Source organism: Pelophylax lessonae (assembly GCF_965119305.1).
Source record: "Pelophylax lessonae genome assembly, chromosome: 5".
Lineage (NCBI taxonomy): Eukaryota > Metazoa > Chordata > Amphibia > Anura > Ranidae > Pelophylax > Pelophylax lessonae.
The window spans coordinates 211,197,942-211,222,536 of NC_138772.1; the positions used below are offsets into that span (position 1 = coordinate 211,197,942).

Genomic DNA, 24,595 nt, shown 5'->3' on the forward strand with positions numbered 1-24,595 from the left:
TGCCCTAAAACAAAGGGCAAAGATTAAAGGACTAGTCACCAGTATTGCCTGTGGTTTCCCTGCAGCTGATCTTTTCCCATTACTGACTTAGCATGCCTTGTTTTGCACTGTCTCTGTATGGCGGTATTCGTGGTAGAGGCAGGACTTTGCTTCTTAACGTCAGTGCCCCCAGCAAGGAGAGCACTGAATAGCACAGTAATATTACCAAATCTCACTCCTAATCTCCTGAGACTAGCAGTCAGAGGTTGCAATGCTTCAGATCTTACACTGCAGGTATACATCTATGAGGCTGTATGAACAGGATTGCCTAGGCACACTCACATACAAGGAAGTGCACTGCTTTTTTCCAGAGGAGTTCCAGACAAAATTAAAATTTTGAGGCTACTGCTCAGGCAAATGAAAATTTCTAGATATTCTCTAAACAATAGAAACTCTTTACTTTTTGTGTTCAAGTCTACTGAAAACTGTTTAAATGTAAGCAAAGCATTACCCGAATTCCCTAATCTGCTTGTCAGCAAAGCCACTGGTACAAACCTGATACTAACAATGATTACGAATATATCTATATCCAACATTAATATACATGATAATGTAAATTTATAAACATTTTCAGCTGTGTTCTTTATATCTGACTATTATTTTTTTTTTCAAAGATAGAAATAGGATATACTGCTGGCATGTTATGAAAGGTGCAGGTCCCAGCATCCTGATCTTGACTTTACTTGCTAGAAAAAAAAAGCTTCCAGGCCAGGAATTCACACTTCTCAGACTTCAGCCTAGTACATACTAGTAGTTTTTTTTTCATTCAACCCAGCAGGGCTGAACGAAAAAAAGCTGACAGCTGAGGAGCTGCTGTACTAACTATCCTAACGTACTAACTATCCTAACGTACTAACTAACAGAGATCCCCCTGTTCTATTTTTCAATGACAGCTTCATGGCCCGTAACCAGGACCCTCCAGGCAGTGCTCTCAGCCATTGGCTGAGAGCGCTGATTGGGAGCCGATCGGCAGACCTTTTCCAGTCATGCTGCTGTTGGACCGACTGCAGTGCACACAGGCTGGATGCGGCTCGACATTCATTCCCTGTGTACTAGGCTTTAAAGTATAGCTAAAGGAAAAACTTTTTTGTTCAGTGGAGAGGGATTAGAACACCTTTCAGATGTTTGTTCTGAGCTGGGCCACTGTTAAGGAAATTCACTTTTGGTCTTTTTTCCTGAAAGTGAATGGAAAACTTTTTAATTGTCGCCAGAACAAGAATAGAGGACACATCTTCCAATTGGGACATTAATTCTGATGACAACCAGGAACTCTCTCATTTTGGAAGGACTCCTTCTATATTCCTGTTTTGGCTATGGGACAGGAAGTGAAGGTAATTCTCCCCATTAAGATGCAGATGGCAAGAAATGGACTGGGGTTAAAATCCTCCCTTAAAGACATGAATGAGCGAGTTTGGGGTGGAGAAATTTGACTGGCCTGCACAGTCCTCACCTCAACCTGATAGAACACCTTCAGGATAAATAAGCTACTGAGTGGAGACTGCGAGCCAGGCCTTCTCGTACACATTATTGCCTGACCTCACAAATGGATTTCTGGAAGAATGGTCAAACATTCCCATAGACACGCTCCTAAACCTTGTGGACCACCTTCTCAGAAGAGTTGAAGCTGTTATAGCTGCAAAGGGTGGGCCAACTCAATATTGAACCCTACGGACTAAGACTGGGATGCCATTAAAGTTCATGCAAGTGTAAAGGCAGGCGTCACAATACTTTTGGTAATATACTGTATGTTTAAATTATGATATTGAAGCATTTTGGCAGCCTAATCACAAGCCACATGAAATTTGTATGAGAACCAATTCTGTGAAGCCCACTTATGTGTCAGAAAATTGTCAGTAAAATTCAGCCAAAAGTGCTTATTTCTGAAATATCTCTATATACCATATAGATTAAGAAACACATATTTGAATTTTCTACACTTATAAAACTGAATTAAAATCTGAAGATATTCGCTATCTTAAAATCGTGTTGCTACATTGAGCTCTCTCATTGAGCTACATTATATAAATTGTTCTGTAAGAAAAAAATATTTTAAAGCCCAACATCAGCCCCACCCCCTGCTTTCCTCCTTCCCCTTATTCCTCACTCCTGCAAGGCTTCTCCCTCGAACCAGCTTCCCTTAGCCGCTCTGCCGGTAACAGGCTTTCTGACATCATCATGGTCATTCTAAAGACATTGAAAGCCTGCTTACATTCAGGAGTGGAGGAGAATGCAGGTTGCTGGAGAAGAAATAATATAAGTATTTCAGCCTATTCCTCTACCATTAGACTAATCACGCATTTATCTCTTGCAGTGCAGAGAGAAAAGGAGGCTAATTTTTCAATTCTAATTTTCAAAGAGATCAATTTTAACTTTACAGAGTGAACATCAGTAAGACATGGTCATGGCATAAGGCACTAAGCAAATGTAACACTGGGTCAGAATAAAATAAATAAAAATATATTTCTTATACATACCAAAGATACACCGATAAGTGAATCCCTCAACAAGCTCAGTGTGTCTGACAGTTCCTTTTCTATATTGATGCAAGAAGAACTAGGTCTGTTGGGTACATTGTGTCTGCACATTGTTGGACATCTTGATACGCAGCAGTGATGACAGTGGCAGCAATGACAGCAGGCAATATTAGGTGCAGGAAGTGAAGAATGATGGTGGCCCCATAGACCCATATCAAGTGAGAGTGACTCAGTGAGAAAGTGGCTCCTTTGATGAAAGCAATGATTGTTAGTATAGCAGTCATTCAACCACCCTGTTTCAGTCTGACTATAAGCATCTTTTCTATCAGCCACACAAGTAAACAAAGCATGCACTTCATTTCGGTTATTGCTTATACTGTAAACTGAGTGTTGTCTATTAGCGCATTCGCCTGGATCTTGTAGCAAGTTTGAAGACATCTGTATGGTTACAGACTTATAAATATTTGTGTTTAATTCTGTTTGGAATGTATTCTTTTTGTCTTGGTGGCAGTAGTGCAGCTCATGATCAGAGTAATCTATAGACTCAGTTGGAGTCTGTGCATGGAAGCTGAGGTTTTGTGAACTGTTCATGGGAGATGTCCATTTCACACTTGATACTACTGAACATTCATCATCTGCAAATGAATTACTCTCACTATCACTTTTAACTTGAAGATGACTTACATCTCCCTCAAAACAGCCTTGATCATCATTTGTCTCACTAGAGGATTCACTATTAGTTTTCCTGATGTCACTTAGGTAATGTGTGACATAAACTGGATATTCCATTTCAGAGGACACCGGGGTTTGTGTTTGTCTGTTATCCATCTGGTCCTCTGGTTCACCATCCTGCAAGTAACTTACACCATTAGAAATTTCCTCCAGTTCATTCTCAGTATCTTCTAGTATTGATATCTGCTTGTACATTCCCTTCATATTGTCGGCATGACTTTCAAAACTCTGGAAAAGGTCATCACTATTTTCTGTGGTCATTGATAGTGATTTGTATATATATTTGCCTGTTGGAAGGCTGGGACTTGTAGAAGTTGCTGTAGTATTCTCAGTCACCGAGGGGTCAGTAAAATCTTGAACATCATCATATTCTTCACTGATATCTGGAAATTCAGAAGAACTGCTCTTTCCATGGAGAGTCACCTGGCTGTCTAAGCTGTCTGAACTTCCATGCAGATTCTGCAGAGCAAAGAGAAAACATAACATGCCAAAGCACATTATTGGGGTGGATTTAACAGGATCGTTCTTTCAGGATAATAATATGTACTGTGGTGTTGATTTACAAGAACAGGAAAGTGTAAAATCTGGTGCAGCTGTGCATGGTAGCCAATCAGCTTCTAACTTCAGCTTGTTCAATTAACCTTTGACAAAAAAATAAATAAAAAAACTGGAGGCGGATTGGTTTCTATACACAGCTGCACCAGATTTTGCACTCCCATGTTTTAGTAAACCAACTCCTGTATGTCTATGCAGATAAAGTCCAGTCTATCCTAAGCATGTGTCAGTAATGTCAGTTATGTAACCTGTACATTCAACCAGAAATAGCTACCTGTAATTAAAGTGCATCTCTAGCCAAAACGCAATGTATTTTTTAGGATAGAGAAAGGAAGGCTAGAGCTGATGTCAAGTTTATACTGCTATGTGTGCTTTCACTGGGAAGACTACCCTTCAATATTTGTTCTGGTGACCATAACACCGAAAGACAAATGGTATGTTCCGTAATTCAGTGGCGTAGCGTGGGGGTGCAGGGGGGGGGGGGCGGCCGCACCGGGCACAACATCTGGGGGGGCGCATCCGCAGTGTCACTCTGTCTGTCTGACTCTGACATACACAGTTCACACACTGTCTGCGGCTGCCTCCATCTTTAGGCTGGGAGATGTCCAGTGTGGCCGCCCTATGGCTGAAAATGGTGTGTCGGGTCGGCTCGGGGCGGGGCTGGACTGTGCCTCACCTGTCCATTGGTGTAGGGTGGGGTGGCGTTTCAAGCCAAGCCCCACCTATGCTGCCTCTCCTCACTGCTCAGTCAGTTTAGCAGCGAGTGAGTGAGCAGCCTGGCGCTGTCACAGAATGGGTTTTTTTTTAATCACCGGATTAGAGCCAGAGGCTCTAATAGGCTTCAAAAAAGGGTGGACCCGGGGCGCAGAGCAGTGCGCCCCGAGCCCACCCATTGTGTGACAATAGCGAATGCAAATTCGCTATTGTCACACGGATCCTCCTCCTGGCCAATCAGGAAGCGGGTCTCTCTGCATTGAAAGAGGGCACGCTGGTCATTCTGCATTGACAGGGGGCATGCTGGTCATTCTGCATTGAATGGGGGCACGCTGGTCATTCTGCATTGAATGGGGGCACGCTGGTCATTCTGCATTGAATGGGGGCACGCTGGTCATTCTGCATTGAATGGGGGCACGCTGGTCATTCTGCATTGAATGGGGGCACGCTGGTCATTCTGCATTGGAAGGGGGCACGCTGGTCTCTCTGCGTTGAAAGGGGGCACGCTGGTCACTGCATTGAAAGGGGGCACGCTGGTCATTCTGCATTGAATGGGGGCAAGCTGGTCATTCTGCATTGGCAGGGGGCACGCTGGTCTCTCTGCGTTGAAAGGGGGCACGCTGGTCACTGCATTGAAAGGGGGCATGCTGGTCACTGCATTGAAAGGGGGCAGGCTGGTCATTCTGCATTGAAATGGGGCACGCTGGTCTCTCTGCATTGAAAGGGGGCACGCTGGTCATTCTGCATTGAAAGGGGGCACGCTGGTCTCTCTGCCATGAAAGGGGGCACGCTGGTCATTCTGCATTGAAAGGGGGCACGCTGGTCATTCTGCATTGAAAGGGGGCAAGCTGGTCTCTCTGCATTGAAAGGGGGCCCGCTGGTCTCTCTGCATTGAAAGGGCGCAAGCTGGTCATTCTGCATTGAAAGGGGGCACGCTGGTCTCTCTGCATTGTAAGGGGGCACGTTGGTCATTCTGCATTGAAATGGGCCACGCTGGTCTCTCTGCATTGAAAGGGGGCACGTTGGTCATTCTGCATTGAAAGGGGCCACGCTGGTCTCTCTGCATTGAAAGGGGGCACGCTGGTCTCTCTGCATTGAAAGGGGGCAGCTGGTTTTTCAAACTTGTATTTAAATGCATTTTACTTTAATTACATCAGTATTTTCATAACAAACAATACATGTGCTTAGGGGGTAAGGGTTTCTTTAACTAATCTAGTGGAAGAGACTCGAGTGCTAAAATCCCGCGGGTTAGGGGGCGCAAATTACTTGCCTTGCCCTGGGTGCTGACAACCCACGCTACGCCACTGCCGTAATTTCATGTAAAAACTTAATGTACTGTAAAATGGCCCTGGGCCACATAAAACCCTGCATTTTCTGTAAATAGAATTAACTTGTTTTTCTTACAAGCATACAGTACATACCAGAAGGTATAGGTGACAGGTTAAAAAAAAGCCTTCTTAAATCCATAATACACAATACAATTTCTCAACACAAATAATTTATGGATGCCGGCAAAAGACAAACCAATAATTTCTTTGTACCCCAGGGCCCCAGGCCCAGTGTGCATTTAGAACCAATGTTTTAAAGCACAGATACAGCCTAACAGTATAGAACCAGTTATTCCAAACAGCATACAGCTATTTCGGGTTTGTTGGCCATAATTAGTTCAGTGTATGAAAACCATGGCTTCTTTGGAGTAGGGCTTATGGCCCGATGAAAAAGTATCACTAGGTAGGTTTTGGTAAGGTGGCCTCCAGAAAGTTTTACCCCCTTCATGACCAGGACATTTTTCACTTTTGAGCACTGCACTACTTTACCTGGCAATTGCCAGTTCATAATAAACAGTCCTCTACTGAACCAGTATAAAGCACAGAGGAGCCTTCTTGAAATGGGAGTTATTTGCTTGCCTTCAAAATTTAAAAGCAAAAATAGTGTTTAACTCCTTGTGCGGAGCCATTGCAACCGGTATCTGCAAAATCTTAGCTTTCCCAAGATGCCAAGATTTCTCTTGCTTCCTGATATAAAGGTGGACAAATAGCATACAAATTTATCTTACCTTTAAGGGTAAAGGTTCAGGAGGATCTTCTTGAAAACCACTGCTGTCAGACTGGCAACTGTTTGTTCGTGTTATTTCTACAAAACATATGAAAAACATTTCATTTATTTAGCAAAATCCACAGTGCTTTACAGAGTAGGGGCTTGTAGTCTAGTGCAGTCTAATGACGTCTAGGGTCCACTTTGCATGCCAGCTTTTTTAGCTACCAATATACCAACAATGGAAGAACATCCAAGCTTCACGCAGAACATGGTTTGGTTACAGACATCAGCAAAACACATTTAGGAGGCACTGAAACTTCAATGCCTATTCCAATATTACAAATGCAATCTTCAAACCTGGCTTACTGGCTCTGGTAAAGCAGCTCTCAAACACACAAGCGTGCCTCAATAGGTACCCCGAAAGCAACTCAAAGTAGAAAAATACAAATGGGCTATATAAGAGTGAAAAACGTCCTTAATTATTTCTAATACCATTGCAAAAAAAACATTGAATGCATTTCATGGGCAACATAACCCCACCTTCATTAAGGCTTAGAAGAATAGAATAAGGGACTTGAATGGACTCAGAGTTAACAATACCCAAATAGATTCATATTTATTCTGATGAAAAAACTCCTTTTGGCTTGGGGCTATAACAAACGAATCTGCAGGAGTTAAAAGCTTTTTCTATTGGTTATAGTTTCCTTTAAGTCCTTGTTCTATCTTTCTAAGCCCTGAGGAAGGGAGAGTTTTGTTGCCCCTAAAATGTGTTGGCAGTCTTCCTGTGACAGCATTACAAACAGTTAAGTTTCACTTTGTGGTTTGGCTCCCATTAATACTTTGGTCATAAATATGTAATTCGTATCATATAAATCATAAGGGCAATCAATCATAAGGCAATCATAAGGGTAAGAGTGCTTGCCTGCACTTTCCACCCGGTTCATTTGGTTTCCACAGGCATATTTTATTCATTCTTTTTTTTTCTACGTCATTCTCCCTGAATGCTGAGAAATATTCTAAACAAGCCAATATTTAGCCTGCTGTGCTGCTAAGGAAGATTCTTACAGCCACCACTAGGGGAGTTTCTTGAGAGACAGAAGATGGGTGGCTCCTTCAGTTTATTACTAAGCCCCTGTTCCATTTCTCAACAGCTCCCTCTAGTGGTGGACAGAAACATCTTCTACAGTAATACAGCCAAGTACAAACAGAACCTGAGAAGCTGCAGGCTGTTGTTGGGAGAATATGTTAATATTTTTAAATGCACAATCCTGTTTAGTGTTTTGTTCAACAGGCTGGGAAAATGATAGCCAAACAATCTAACAAAAATTGCTGTTACTCTGAAGCAGTTAATCAACTTTAACTATGTGGATGTTGCAACATTTCAACATTTATTTTAATTAAAAGACTAGTGGTAGAACATTTTGCTGTGTCTGGGTTTGATGTACAATAAAACCTTAGAATGAAAGTAACTTGGTTTGAGAGCGTTTTTTATGACAAGCACATTTTTAATACATTTTGACTTGATAAACAAGTGATGTCTTGATATACAAGTAGTTTCATGTCACACATGAGTATAAAAGAGGAGAGAGGTGTCTCTAAGTGTAGCAATATGGTTACATTTAATGAAGGTACAACATTTAGCAACTCACATGGCTGATGATTAAAACAGGAACATCTAAGTATACAGGCAACTGGGTAAAGCTGTCCACATAGACCATCCTCCCCACTGCCATCAACGTCATCCCTTCCACACTGCGCTCCAAGAGTGCCTCATGCCTTCCTATCAGATTGCTCTACTGCAGGGTAGTCTTCCCGGGCACGATTGCAGACTGACAGCGGTGAGAGGCGGCAGTGCGGAAGATGGTCTATATGGACAGCTTTACCCCAGTTGCCTGTATACTTCGATGTGCCTCTTTTAATCATCAACCATGTGAGTTGCTAACTGTTGAACCTTCATTAAACATAACCATATTGCTACACTTAGAGGCACCTCTCTTCTCTTTTTTACACTTTGGCTCCTGCTGGATTTTCCTTCTAATCCCCTTGTGGAGGTGCCATTTGTGGATGGACATTTTATGGTTACACAACCTATCACATTGCTATAATCTTTTTATATGGATTATAAACTGAAGGACCTATGAATAAATGGCTGTGGAATGAATCAACTAAGTTTCTATTATTTCTTATGGGGAAATTATCTTTCATATAAGAAAGAGTGCTTTGGATTACAAGCATATTTTGGGAACAAATTTTGTTTGCAATACAAGGTTTTACTGTATATACATTTTGAAAAAAAATATATATTTCATATATATATATATATATATATATATAATATTTGCTTCAGAATATGTTATTTGGGAAAAACCCTTGTTTGTAGATGTGCCAAAAGTAACATTAAAATATCTTTAAAGAGAGAATCCTGTCCTATGTGACAGGTTAATGTTGTCATTGTAATATGTAATATGCTAAAAATCCACTTGATGGCAGCAAAGTTACATTTTTATTTTTTGTGCATGTGCATATAGATAACACTGTGTATTGGACTATTAGGTATTGTGTAGAATAAAGCATCATTAAGGCATCACAAAAGAAAACTCTATGCTGATTTTTCTATATTATGTCCGTCAAAGAATATTACCAGGGCATTTTATATTTCTAAATAGCTGTACTCTTATTAGCCTTCAAAATGATCATGTCAGTTGTGTATTGTAGAACAAATAAAATGCACATTCTGTATTATTTTCTTTTAATAAATAAATGATAACATTTTTCCACAATGTATTGTTTTCAGTATGGTGTACCTAGGCATAATTAAAGTGAGCCTGTAGTTTACCAATATTGGGCAAGCTATCATTACATTACAGGAGTCAGCTTTTACCTACCTTCCCACACCAATACATTCATTACTGCCAAGATTTGCAACTGCAACCTGGGGAAATACCTAGAATTTGAAGGAACGAAGGAATACGTGGCATTTCTTGGTCTCCCCTACAATGCGGATTGTTGTGCTTATGTGGACAATGGCCAGGCCTGAATATTTTTAAATGTCAAGCAGGGAGGAACCTGTGGATAGTTTGACTTTCATGTTGAGATTAAACTGGACCTCTGAGTGAGCTGTGAACAGATCAGGGGAATGCACTGAAGGTAAATAAATACTGCTAACGCTGTCTCTTGTACAGCAAACATGTTTTTTTGACCATCATGGGCAAAGTACTGGTTCACTTTAAAAACACATAACATCTCTTTGGGTTTAAAAGTTATTAGGGCAATTCACAGCATAATAGCAAAACCTTGGTTAAATACCTATGTGACAAAATCTGGATCGCATCTGTAAATATACTGTATGTATGTATGTATGTATGTATGTATGTTGCAGACCCACTGCCAAAGCTGTAACTTTGAGGTCTCAAATGCTATCCATATTATATTTAAATGGTAAGGAGATCTTGCTGTAAGAACTTGTGATTAATAATATAGGTAAATAGAAAGCATATATTGTAATTCACTGTAGAGTTCACATAAATGTACAAATAGAAGTTTAAACATTTACATAAATATAAAAATAAGGTATACATTTAAAATATTTAGTACAAAAGCATACAAATATACATATAATATAAGAGGATAATACAGAGGCAGTGAAATTAAAATGCAAAAATAAATTAAAAATTTAAAGTACTGTAGGAATAATATAGATAATTGTCATTTGGTACTCTTCCCTAAGGTAGCTGGCTCAGTTTATGTTTGTTTCTCTTTGGGTTTGTAGGCCTCAGGTCTGTTTGTGAAAAGTGAACACCTTCAGTAAACAAGACATGTTTGGTCATTTTTAATTAAAGTTTAAAGACGTATTATACTCTCTTAAAAGTGTTTGGGTTAAAGGCTTACTTAAAGTACATGTAAGTCCAAGTCACTAAAAGATCCTAGTTTTCTATGTTAGTCATCTCATAAATTTAGCCTGCTTTTGCGGCCATCCTTTTTTTTGGGGGGGGGGGCATACCAAAATGTAAATTGTTTTACCTGAAACATTCTTAAAGCCCCCAAAGTATTACTATATATATTTTCTGAAAGAACCAATGCCTATCCTGCACTATACCAGAGCCTATTGAGGAAAAAGAGTCCATAATCAATCAGGTGCTAACCCTGCCTGAGTTGCCAGTATCTGACAGCTCTGAACCCGGAAGCATTCAAAGCAGAGTGCTTCTGGGTTCAGTGACTGAAATGATGGATGATACTTTCCCTCTCTGCAATTTTTTGTACTACTGGACTCTAAAAATAAGTGTGTGTGTGCGTGTGTGTGCGTGTGTGTGTGTGTGTGTGGGGGGGGGGGGCATTCTGAAGTTTGTAGAACTGATTCTTCTAACCCTGTTGCATGCAGCTTAAGAAATATTTAGCAAAGTCATACCAAAATGTCCCTCTTTTGGAGAAAATCTCCCTATTTCGAAACCACACCCCTCTGCCCCTCCTGTGTCATTATCCTCAGCTGCCAGCATAAAGGAAAAGTAGTTGAGAGAAAAAGCATCAACTTTACCCAATTGAGTTTTTGTGTATTAATTCTGCATACTGATGGGAAAGAAGTGTGTCTTTTGCATATAAACTGATACTGAAAGGTATAATGGAAGCTCTCATATATATATGATATATACTTACAGGTTCACTTTAAAAAAAAAAGAAAAAAAAAACACCAAAAAAGAACTGTCTAATATTCCCAGAGCATGGAAAGGACCTTGTTAGCAGTCACTGTACATCTGGTGGTAAAGTAAATATTCCAGCACTGCCATCTTGTGGTTTAATTCAAGTAATAATTGCAAATAAAATATTGATACAACAAACATTCTATATCTAAAATGCAGAAGTCAGCTTGCAATGTAATTTACATTTTAAGGAAAAGAAAGAAGAAATGAAAAATACAGAACACCTAACTAGTTTACCTTTTATTATGTGAATGGCTACATTTAAAAATTTGACTAAATTACAAAAACTTTGTGAGAAAAGTAGAAGGGGAAGGAATTATGTTGTAGAATTAAGTCTGCTCCTTTACGACCCTTCCTGAGTTTATTTTCTCCAATAAAAAATGCTGGCACACATACTGTTTCTGATTTGTCCTTAGCTGTAAACACAGACTCTGAAGTAGGTATTGAGGAGCACCTTTTACAAAATATTGTATCACTATAGTCTTTTTGAAACATTGATAAGTTTAGAGCAGGGGTCTCCAAACTGCAGCCCTTAAAATGCCTTCATCCTGCTCATGGGGAACTATTCATTCTGCTGATATGAGACACTATTCTGCCCTCTGACACAAACAATGGGGCATAATTCTTGCCACTGACATCAACAATGGGGCGTTATTTCTCCCACTGACACCAACAATGGGGCACTATGCCTACCCCTAATACCAAAGTTGGGGCACAGTTTTCTCCCACTGATGCCAGAAACATTGTCTATTTCCACTGGCTACAGTCCGCCCCCCCCCCCCCCCCTCCTAAAGTTTAAGGACAAAAAGCTGGCCCTTTATTTAGAAAGTATAGAAAACCCTGGTTAGGAACATTAAATACAGCCAATACATTTTATTTTATCAAAGCCCCTTCTTTGGGGCTAACATGCAGAAGAACAATAAAAATTGAAACACAGCATGACTACAATGTGCTGTAATGGTCACCTCTTTACAAATGATCAGGGAATATAGATTAGTGTAGCATGACCTATAGCAGTCCCAGTTCCTATAAGCCAAGCAAGCCAGTGTTCAGTGGGCAGGAAATACAGGAGGTTAAAGAAAAGAAGAACAAAAAAATTTCTGTTGTTCAAGAAGTACAGTTGTCTGCAGGGGATGGCTGGGACTGGTGTCTCGCAGGAACATAGTCAGTAGGATGTGCAAATGGGTCAGTTCAGGTTGCAGGCAGAGACATGGTCAGCAAACAAGCAAATGATTGATCCAGGCAGCAAGCAGAAATATAGTCAATAAACAGACCAGGGTCAGTACAGATGGCAGGCAGAGGCAACGCTGCACTGGTGTGGTGGGAATCAGGGACACTGTAACTGGTGTGGTGGTGATCAGGGACACTGTAACTGGTGTGGTGGTGATCGGGGACACTGTAACTGGTGTGGTGGGGATCAGGGACACTGTAACTGGTGTGACGGTTATCAGGGACATTGTGACTGATACAGTGGTTGTCAGGGACACAGAGAGTGGGTGGTGGTGATTGGGGACTCTAAATGGTGACAGTATGTAAAAAAAAAATGTAAACAATTTTTTTTTTTTTTTTACATACTGGCACCAGACCATTACAGTGTCACCATAGTGCTGCTCTAGGGGAGTGATTGGGATTTTTTTTTAACACTGTGATTGTTTTTACAGCCATGATGGCTGTATAAGCAATCATTTTTGACACTCACCTGCTGCATTCCTGCAGCTAATAATACTGTGATAGCTGTGATTTGCCACAGATATCACATGGTACAAGGCTGTGATTGACCATGTGACCAATCATAGAAATCACAGTAGTAAGCAATGAGGTCATGAATAAAAAACATTGCTTACTACTTTTTATGTGATTGCTGTGATTTTTCACATGGTACCAGGGCCACAGCAGCCTGGTATCCTGATCAATCATTTGCTGTGTCCTGTGTGCACAACGTCACAGATTGCACAGCTGTGTGGCCCGAAGACTGCACCCAAGCTACTGTTCTGGAAGGATATGTTCTCCAATAACAATGTTTGTCCATCCTGACTGTAATTACTAATTATACAGTGGCCAAGTGGGGTGCGGTTTATGATCCAATATACAGTGCATTGCGAAAGCATTCGGCCCCCTTGAACTTTTTGACCTTTTGCCACATTTCAGGCTTCAAACATAAAGATATAAAACTGTAATTTTTTGTGAAGAATCAACAACAAGTGGGACACAATCATGAAGTGGAACGAAATTTATTGGATATTTCAAACTTTGTTAACAAATAAAAAACTGAAAAATTGGGCGTGCAAAATAATTCAGCCCCTTTACTTTCAGTGCAGCAAACTCTCTCCAGAAGTTCAGTGAGGATCTCTGAATGATCCAATGTTGACCTAAATGACTAATGATGATAAATAGAATGCACCTGTGTGTAATCAAGTCTCTGTATAAATACACCTGCACTGTAATAGTCTCAGAGGTCCGTTTAAAGCGCAGAGAGCATCATGAAGAACAAGGAACACACCAGGCAGGTCCGAGATACTGTTGTGGAGAAGTTTAAAGCCGGATTTGGATACAAAAATATTTCCGAAGCTTTAAACATCCCAAGGAGCACTGTGCAAGTGATAATATTGAAATAGAAGGAATATCAGACCACTGCAAATTTTCAAAGACCTGGCTGTCCCTCTAAACTTTCAGCTCATACAAGGAGAAGACTGATCAGAGATGCAGCCAAGAGGCCCATGATCACTCTGGATGAACTGCAGAGATCTACAGCTGAGGTGGGAGACTCTGTCCATAGGACAACAATCAGTCGTATACTGCACAAATCTGGCCTTTATGGAATAGTGGCAAGAAGAAAACCATTTCTTAAAGATATCCATAAAAAGTGTTGTTTAAAGTTTGCCACAAGCCACCTGGGAGACACACCAAACATGTGGAAGAAGGTGCTCTGGTGATGTAACCAAAATCAAACTTTTTGGCAACAATGCAAAACGTTATGTTTGGCGTAAAAGCAACACAGCTCATCACCCTGAACACACCATCCCCACTGTCAAACATGGTGGTGGCAGCATCATGTTTTGGGCCTGCTTTTCTTCAGCAGGGACAGGGAAGATGGTTAAAATTGATAGGAAGTTGGATGGAGCCAAATACAGGACCATTCTGGAAGAAAACCTGATGTAGTCTGCAAAAGACCTGAGACTGGGACGGAGATTTGTCTTCCAACAAGACAATGATCCAAAACATAAAGCAAAATCTACAATGGAATGGTTCACAAATAAACATATCCAGGTGTTAGAATGGCCAAGTCAAAGTCAAGACCTAAATCCAATCGAGAATCTGTGGAATGAACTGAATACTGCTGTTCACAAACGCTCTCCATCCAACCTCACTGAGCTCGAGCTGTTTTGCAAGGAGGAATGGGCAAAAATTTCAGCCTTTCGATGTGCAAAACTGATAGAGACATACCCCAAGCGACTTACAGCTGTAATCGCAGCAAAAGGTGGCGCTACAAAGTATTAACATAAGGGGGCTGAATAATTTTGCACGCCCAATTTTTCAGTTTTTTATTTGTTAAAAAAGTTTGAAATATCCAATAAATTTCGTTCCACTTTATGATTGTGTCCCACTTGTTGTTGATTCTTCACAAAAAATTACAGTTTTATATCTTTATGTTTGAAGCCTGAAATGTGGCAAAAGGTCGAAAAGTTCAAGGGGGACTTTCGCAATGCACTGTATTTCCATCAAAAAGTACACATGCTGCAGCAATGTAATATGAAAATAGCACAATGTTTATTTTAAATAGGTGTTTAAACCTAAATGGAAACTATGTACATTAAGTGGTTCCTATACATATTTTTAAAGCATTTGTTACCCCCAAAATAGTAAAATAATGATCCTATTCCTTTAAAGCATTTTGTACAGCACAGTGCTTGGCCCCCTGTATCACCTGAAATACCTGGCTAATCCTGCCAGTTTCTGCCCTCCCCCCTGTAAACTGACCACTGTGTATCATGGCTGCTTAGCCTTGACACCGTGGTCAGTGTACCTGTCTCTGTCATCCGCAGCTCTCCTGTCCTCTGTCTCCCTCTGTCCTCCTCCCCCTCCCCTCCCTGCTTTCTGCTCCTGTGTCAGGTGCCCGCCCCCTCCCCTCCTGCTTCTGAAAAACGTTTTAATATCTTATATAATCCTCTTTTTTTTCCTAATGCTAGGTGCTCCTGTCACTGTGTTTTATAAAACAAAATGCTGACTTTACCCGATTTCAGAGAGGCAGCAGGTCACATGACGGCCAATCGGCGCTCTGAAATCGGGTAAAGCCAGCATTTTTTTTTTATAAAACACAGTGACAGGAGCACCTAGCATTAGGAAAAAAAGAGGGTTATATAAACTTAGCAGTGTGGGTTAACAACCACTTTAACACACACACATCAATTATTTCATGGGTTTTATAGCTTATTGTGAACTTTAAATTTGTCTTTTTTGCTTTCATTTTCTTCAAGACATAGGGTTGTCACTGCCTGATAAAAGAAAGTAATGCAAAATCTTGAGCATCATTTGTGCCAACGGGCTGTTTAGAGGTGTTAATGAGGCCTTGCCAATTTAGACAGAAAGGGCAGACATAGCTAGGTTTCTGCTAATCCAGGACACAGCAGCACAAGGGATGCACCACATTGAAGAACATCCCTTGACCTGTTTTTTAAAACTAAACTTAGGCTTTAAATGGTAAATATGACAAACCTGGCAATCACTCTATGCCATCCTCAACTATATAATGATTGCCCCTTACCTTGACGTTTTTGTTGTTTACATTTGCATATATTTGAATCCACACTGCCATGTCAAGACACCTCTACAAAGTGTAATACCTACACTTTATATCCAGATACCCAGATTATATATATATATATATCCAGAAAAATGCATTTAAAAAAAGTTATAAATTGATTTGAATTTTAATGAGTGAAATAAGTATTTGATCCCCTATCAACCAGGAAGATTTCTGGCTTCCATGTGTCTTCTAAACAGGTAATGAGCTGAAATTAGGATCACTCTCCCAAAGGAGTTCTCCTAATCTCAGCTTGTTATCTGAAAAAAAAAGACACCTGTTCACAGAAGCAATCAATTAATCAGATTCCAATCTCTCCACCATGGCAAAGACCAAAGAGCTGTCCAAGGATATCAGGGACAAGATTGTAGACCTACATAAGGCTGGAATGGGCTACAAGACCATCGTCAAGCAGCTTGGTAAAAGGGTGACAACAGTTGGTGCAATTATTCACAAATGGAAGAAACACAAAATAACTGTCAATCTCCCTCGGTCTGGAGCTCCATGCAAGATCTCAGCTCGTGGAGTTACAACGATTATGAGAATGGTGAGATATCAGCCCAGAACTACACAATCTTGTCAATGATCTCAAGGCAGCTGGGACCATAGTCACCAAGAAAACAATTGGTAACACAGTACGCACTGAAGGACTGAAATCCTGCAGCGCCCGTGAGGTTCCCCTGCTCAAGAAAGCACATGTACAGGCCCGTCTGAAGTTTTCTAATAAATATCTGAATGAGTCAAAGGAGTACTGAGTTAAAGTGTTGTGGTCAGATGAGACCAAAATGGAGCTCTTAGGCATCAACTCAACCCACTTTGTTTGGAGAAGCAGGTATGCTGCCTTTGACCCCAGGAACACCATCCCCACTGTCAAACATGGAGGTGGAAACATTATGCTTTGGCAGTGTTTTTCTGCTAAGGGACAGGACAACTTCACTGCATCAAAGGGACAATGGACGGGGCCACGTACTGTCAAATCTTGGGTGAGAACTTCTGTCCCTCAGCCAGGGAATTAAAAATGGGTCATGGATGGGTATTCCAGCCTGACAATGACCCAAAACACATGGCCAATGCAACAAAAGAGTGACTCAAGAAGAAGCACATTAAGGTCCTGGAATGGCCTAGCCAGTCTTTAGATTTTAATCCAATAGAAAATATGTGGAGGGAGCTGAAGGTTTAAGTTACCAAAGTGTCAGCCTTGAAACCTTAATGACCTGGAAAGGATCTTCAAAGAGGAGTAGGACAAAATCCCTCCTGAGATATGTGCACACCTGGTGGCCAACTACAAGAAACGTCTGACCTCTGTGATTGCCAACTAGGGTTTTGCCACCAAGCGCTAAGTCATGTTTTGCTAAATGCATTTTTTGTCTGTCTCTCAGCATTAAAATAAACCTACCATTAAAATGATAGACCCTTCATTTCTTTGTCAGTGGGCAAATGTACAAAATCATCAGGGGATCAAATACTTTTTTTCCCTCAGTGTAACTCAAGCTACTGTACATGAGAACTAAAGTTGGGACATGTATAAAACAAAGAATACTTTGAGACCAGGCTCATCTTGAAGGCGTCCCCACCCTAAATACAGCTTACAATCTGTCTGTACAGTATTTGTACAATCTCCTGTATATTTACCAAAACTAATGAGATCCACGTACACTGGCCAATTAAATTTGTATCCAGTCAGGCAGCCTCTACACGATAGTTCTAAAGTAGAATGTGCAGTCAAATTGAAATGTGTAAGACACAGAAACAAGCAGGAGATTGTAGGGTGTAAGACACAGAACACACACACAAATTTCAGACTCATTGAGGCAGCTGAAAACCCACAATGTGTATCTGTGCCAAAAACAACAACCAAAAATGGCATTTGTTCAATTTACTTATAAGGGAAGAAACCTGTGGGTCGGGCAGTAACAAAAAAACTCAAATAAATCATCTTTGGAGGGCACTGTCATCTTCTCTGTTTGCCTCTCCCTGTGGTAGACCATGAGGATCCTGTTAGCACAAAGCCAGTGCTAACGACCAGCAATGTAAATGGGAGATTTGTGACAGCATTCATGGTGGTAGGGGCTTTCCAAGGGTTGTTTTAAAGTGGGAATACACTTCCTTGGCTGATTTTTACCTATAGGTAAGCCTACAAAAAGGCTTACCTATAGGTACAGTAAATATCTCCTAAACATGCACATTATAACATTGCTTTGCATGGGTATTTTTTTATTTTGAACTAGTTTACTACCGCTTTAAAAACCCCTCTGGGCTACTTTCCTCTAACAAAAGGTCCCGCAGCAGTGTTAAAGAAAAAACAGCTCAGGCTGCAATATGTCCTTTTAATCCAGTGCTGTCCCCAACTTTATCTCTTCTCTGAGATGTCCTTAGTCTTTAGGGTTGAAAGACACCCAGGAAGATAAAGGACATAGTGCAGTGCAGTGTATCATGGGCAGTGGCACTGTGGCCTTCATTCACAGTACTGATGTTAAGAGTATTTTTGACGCCATCACATCAGTGGCTCTCTCTGCATTCAATTGGAACCAAGACAAAAATCTGATAAACCTGGGGCACCCTGTGACCAGCCTGAAGACATCTGGACAAAGGTAGAGGAATGTACCACATTGCCACAACCATTACTGATATCTTTAAACTGAATGTAAATTGTACATTTAGGAAATATTGTCCACATGGGCTTATCTGAGTCTAAACTGAAAATGCAATGTACAAAACCTAGCAAAAACACTGGCAAATTCCTACTGTCAACTGAATGATGGAATCTCAAGAAGCTACCTGACCCTGGTCAAGAAAATAATTATCACATATTGTCTGACTTATCTTCTAATCAGAAGGGATTCCTGTATTCAGATCGCAAGCTCTGTGATATAAACAGTCAGCGATATGCTATAGCAATAACATATTCACTGCCAGCTCAGCCGGCTTCACAGTTGCCGGGTCCTAAAGTAAGTCTGTGAACAGAGCTTCATTGCTGAACAATGCTATCGGCTGCCAGTGCCTACAGAACTGAATACACAACAAATAAGCAACATCTGCTTCAGCATATGTGTTTGGTGAAAAAGTCACAAAATAAAAGAATTTGTAAATGCCAAAAGCAACACTAAACTGCCAGTGCAACTGTAGAGTGATTTTATAATTGCACATGCATGCAGGCAGACTAAGGGTATTAGTCTCACATATGTCTTGTTGCTGCCAACCTGGGAGTATAGATGAATTTAATTAAATAAGGATTATCCCTTTTCCCCAGCTCAATTACTTATTTATAACAATGGTACAAATGACTGATAATAAGGAGTTCATACATCATATAAGGAGTAAAAAAAAGCCTGTATATTTTATTGCTAATTAGTCAGGTTAGTACGTATTGATGTACCTTGGTGAATATATATTTTTGTGTTCATCTGTTTCTTTAGCTCTGTAGCAAACCTCATCCTCATAACACCTAATATAACAGAGAAGCCTATGTCAGCTTGATAGCATATAAATGACACAGAACAGTTGGACTATTGATTGTGATTACAGGACATTGACTGAGTTTCCAAATAGGCACTGTAGACGGGTGCCTACAGGCACCCTTCCTAGAGCCCCTGTCAGTATGAAGTGTTTTTTTGTCATTTTTTCTTTAATCCTTTCACTGCCAGGTCCGTAAGTTGTAGGGACCTGCCAGCAGGGGGTTTCACACGCACTTCAGTGGCTTCAGCCACCAGGATTGTTTTAAAATTGACAGGAAGACTCCTGCGCTGCCGCCTAAATGCTTCCATACAGCCCCAGTACTGGGGCCCCCCTTGCCATGTATTCCTATCTCCGCTTGCCCATCTGCGGGCCCATGACTGACGTGGCAGGTGCCAGCGGGTGCAGGTGAGGGAGAAGAGCGGACACACATCTGTTCTCCTCCCCTTCTTGTTGATGACCCGGAAAGTGACATGTATGGCATCACATCCGGGTCACCATGTCACTTTCCCCGGCTAGCATAACTGAGAAGGGATGTATTGCAATACGATCTGCATTGCAATACATTCAGTGGAGTCTTTTAGACCCTGCATTTTTCATTAAAGAGAACTTGGCACCTAAAAATCCTCACATAGGGGACTTTTTGGAAAAAAATAAAGTTACACTCAAGCACATAAAATCCCCCTGCCAAAAAAGAAGGCCTCCCCACCCTCATATATAGGCACATCAGAATGTAAACACACACGTCAGAGACACCAACATGTGAAAACGTTGATTGAAATACACATGTTACATAAATCTAGCACAAGACCTCCTCTGTAACACTCTGCAAACTGATGATCTGTAGGGGGCTTTTAAAGTGCGCCTATAGGAAATATAGAAATTATAGGGTACTGAAGTATGTCGCCATTTCACCGGCGCACAAAAATTTAAGGTTTGACATGTTGGGCATCTATTTACTTTGCGTAACCTCCTCTTGACTGCTGAGGCGCATAGGCCCAGAAATAAAGTTAACGTAATAACCCAACACCCCCTTGCCCCCTCCCCATATAAAAAAACCACGCTTACCACAATTAAGTTGGAAAGGGCAAGGCCACTGCTTTTATTTATTTTCCAATAACAAACCAGAACACGTCTAGACCAGTGCCAGTCACAGTTGTACTGTGAGCACTCTTAGTCATTAACATAACTTCCAAAAAGGGGTAAGGGAGAAGGGTCTGTCCTTACCATCAGTGCCTGACAGACAGCCTACCCCCAATTTACAAACAATGGCGTAACTCATTACCGGAACTTTAGCACTGGCAAGGTCAAAACCACCACGAAAGCTGTGACAGACCGACCGAACAACAGGGTGGGCAGTTCTTCACCGCTACTCTTCTCAAAAGGACCCAGAATTCCTTGGGAAGTTCCTCCTAACTGAGCTCATGCCCATCACCATACCCAAGGCTCCGCCCAATCCATTTGACCCATATATCCTCCTGCTTGATCCCAACTCCTGGCCATGCCCCCATCAGTAAAGGCTCTCTTTCCCTACAGGGGTCAAGAGGCCTTCATTTATATTTTACCAAAAAAATATGTGTGGTTTATTGCATGTGTTTGCCCTAAAATAAAAGTGTACTTTTTACAGAAAGTTTGCATTTCCTTGACCTTTGCGGTAATTTATCAAGTAAAAAAAAGTCAGTGTTACTGTGTTTTTTGTTTTTTTTTGGGGGGGAGGGGGTAGCTTCAGAATTCTTCGCCTATAGGCTCCTGATATGTAAATCCAGGTCCTGACCCTATGGAGGTCATGGAGGTAAGGTTCCTGAGCTGTTCAGTATATTAATATGCAGCACAAATACGAAAACTTAGCAATTGATGCGGTTTTATCTATGCAAGGGAAGTAAACCATGTCCCAATACCAGAACTCAGATTCATAAGCAGTTGTACACTGTCTTGTTTAGTTGGGGCTTGGTAATGCAATAAGAGCATAGATGACAGCCCCTTTTATTTAGCACATGTGCTAATTGCATTATAGGTAGGGATGAGCTGAACACCTTCCTGTTCGGTCCGCACCAGAACATCTCGAACAGGGAAAAAGTTCTAGTGAACATGCAAACGCTATTAAAGTCTATGAGACACAAACATTAAAAATCAAAAGTCCTCATTTTAAAGGCTTATATGCATGTTATTGCTATAAAAAGTGTATGGGGACCTGGGTACTGCCCCAGGGGACATGTATCAATGCAATTTTTTTTTTTTAAACAATTGTTTTTAAAGGAGCAGTGATTTTAATGATGCTTAAAGTGAAACAGTAAAAATGATGTGCCTGTAAAGTGGCACATCTGTACGATGTATGGAGACATTTCTAAGGGAAAAAATGTAATTTAAACTTGTTCGTGGCTGTAATGTATTGTCACGTGACATCAGAATCGTGTGGCTCCGCTCCTTACCTATAAAAGAACTGTGAAAAATGAAGATTGGCATACGGCAGGTAGCCTCTTAAGAGGCGAAGCATTTTTTAACTTTTTTCTATTTTTCAGGTCCGTAGGGCATCATGATTGACAATGGATTTACATCGAGGGAAACTATTTTTTTTCTTTTTAATAAAGGACTTGTCAAAAACTAAATTTCTGTGGTTTTAACATTTTTGGTGAATGGGTACGGGTACAATGTACCTGATACCAATTCACATGGGGGGGGGGATATGGAGGCCCCCTTGTCAAAGGGGGTTTCCGGATTCCGATAAGCCCCCCCCCCCCACAGACCCCCACAACCACAGCCCAGGGTTGTTGGGAAGAGGCCCTTGTCCCCATCAACTTGGGGACAAGGTGCTTTGGGGTGCCCTCCCAATGTTGAGGCCAAGCCGCCTGGTAAGGTTTAGGAGGGGGGGCACTCATTTGTCCCCCCCCTTTCCAGGCCTGCCAGGCTGCATGCTGAAATAAGGGTCTGGTATGGGTTTTGGGGGGGCCACGCCATTTTTTTTTTGGCGTGGAGTACCACTTAAAATCTATACCAGACCCGAAAGGCCTGGTAAGGAATTTGGAGGGGACCCTTACGCTGTTTGTATTTTAAATTCTGTCATTGGGTTCCCCTTAACCACTTAACAGGGAACTTTCACCCCCTTCCTTCCTAGACCAATTTTCAGCTTTCAGTGCTCATTGGCATCTATGGAAAATATTGGTTAGCTTGACATGGCACTGCTCCCTATCTTTAACTTTGGCATCTATGGGAAATCTTAGTCAGCTTGACAACGCACTGCTTCCCGTCTTTAACATTGGCGTCTATGGGAAATATTGGTCAGCTTGACATGGCACTGCTCACGAACCAAAAGTGACAGGGACACCAAACTTGGGGAGCACCGAGATGGGACCCAGGATTATGACATATCCATACAATTTAAAAGTAGGGTATGCGTGTACACTACACTGACTGCACTAAACTGACTATCCACTAACTACCTGCCTAATCTCCCCTATCATACACTATACATGGCTGCCATGTAAGCATTCTGATTCTGAACATCAACCATTTGTCAGTAAAAATGGTCCAAGCACTACCACAAAAAAAGTTAAACCGTTAGTAATAAAGTGCTGCTGAAATATGGATTTTCCTAGTTTATGTCTTGGTTATTTTTGGCCAGATTGTGGCTACAGAAGTTTCCTAGGTTTACAATAATTGTGGATGGAGAAGCAAGAATTGCAATTGCAGTTACAAACGTCTTACTGGTATTTAGAAGATGCATCAAAGAAAAAAAAAAATGTCCTAGGACAATGCTACATTTTCTGCCTAGTTCGACAGCATACAGCTCAGAAACGTCTGTATATAAAACCATACACTTTTAGATACGGTGCCTAGTACATTCTTAGGGTGCACAGCTTTACCCACCGCTATATGAAGGTAAACCTAAGATATATAGTGCAAAATCAAATTTGAACTGTAAAGTGCAGTAAGCCATTGCAGACAAATAGCTTTCAATTTGCTGAAGTCAGTTGACCAAAAAATTATATTTTACTCATTGGCATGGGCTACTGCACTCTACACTTTGCTCTTATTTGCAGTTATTTAAAGTGTTTCTAAACTCTGAAGGTGTTTACCTTCATACATTCTATGTGTGTAGCTCCCCCCAGTTCCCCAAATACTTACCTGAGCCCCATCGATATCAAGTGATGGGTGGGAGAGAAGCTGCTCTCCAGGCTATCTCCCTCTTTATTGGCTCAGACACAGCAGCAGAAGTTCTTGGCTTTCGCAGCTGTGTCAATGGACAGTGCAAACCCGTATGAGTGCCCACATAACAAGTGTATAGCATGTTTGTTAATTTTAAAAAAATGCCTTTAGTATCACTTCAGAGATACCTGTCATTAAAGAGGTGTGTGATCTTCAACTCCCGACCACCTTCTAAAAATGCTAGTTGCCTGTTTGTTCCTACAACTTTTAGGCTTTTTGAGCCACTTTCTGAAACGTATGTCAGTGACATGTGATAGCAATAAGCCCCTGAGCTTTTTTTGGAGCTGCGTCATGCATTTTTGGCTCAATGGACTTCAATGAAAACACCTGTAAATGCATAGCACAAGCTGTTTCGTGTGTTTTTGCACCTAAGCACCTGTGCTATCTTGAGAAGCAGTGCACTTAGCATTTTCAGCAGATCATTAATGGCAGATTATTTACTTCTCTAAGGGGGCATTCTTTAATAACCCTGATAAAGAACAAAATATTAGAACAGAACAGGATTACCCTGGTAATTATTGGACACGTTTTTTTGCATTTGGAATTTCCATTGGCCTTGTGATCTGCAAGCTTCCCCTACAAAAGATATGCTTTGTTTATTAAAAGTGAGTTACGATAGCAGTGCCAAGAGAAAGTCACCAGTTTGTTTTCCCTCTAAGGTAGCATTTGTACTTCTCAAAACTTTTATTGTGCCAAGTCAGAGCTCCAGAAGCCTAGAGATAAATGCAGCTCATGCTGTAGCTACCATACAGCTAATTATCGCCTGTAGTAGTGTTCAAATGGAAACTTGGAGTGCTGACCACAAGAAAACTGAGAACGAATTAAGTTAATGTCAGATAAGTGTATTTTGACATTCCCTTAACTGTCTGTAAAATGAAATCTATTACAAACAA

At 41.0% G+C, this 24,595-nt stretch overlaps 1 protein-coding gene across 1 annotated transcript in view; it reads right to left on the reverse strand.

Annotated features, from left to right (window-relative positions):
* Window positions 1-24,595, reverse strand: part of ITPRID1 (ITPR interacting domain containing 1) — a 192,878-nt gene that overhangs the window by 20,875 nt on the left and 147,408 nt on the right. Inside the window, exons 10-11 of the mRNA XM_082259492.1 lie at window positions 6,571-6,647; window positions 2,514-3,704 (exon numbers count right to left, since the gene is read on the reverse strand). Of these exons, the coding sequence (XP_082115618.1) occupies window positions 2,514-3,704; window positions 6,571-6,647 (1,268 nt within the window). The remainder of the gene's footprint in view (window positions 1-2,513; window positions 3,705-6,570; window positions 6,648-24,595) is intronic.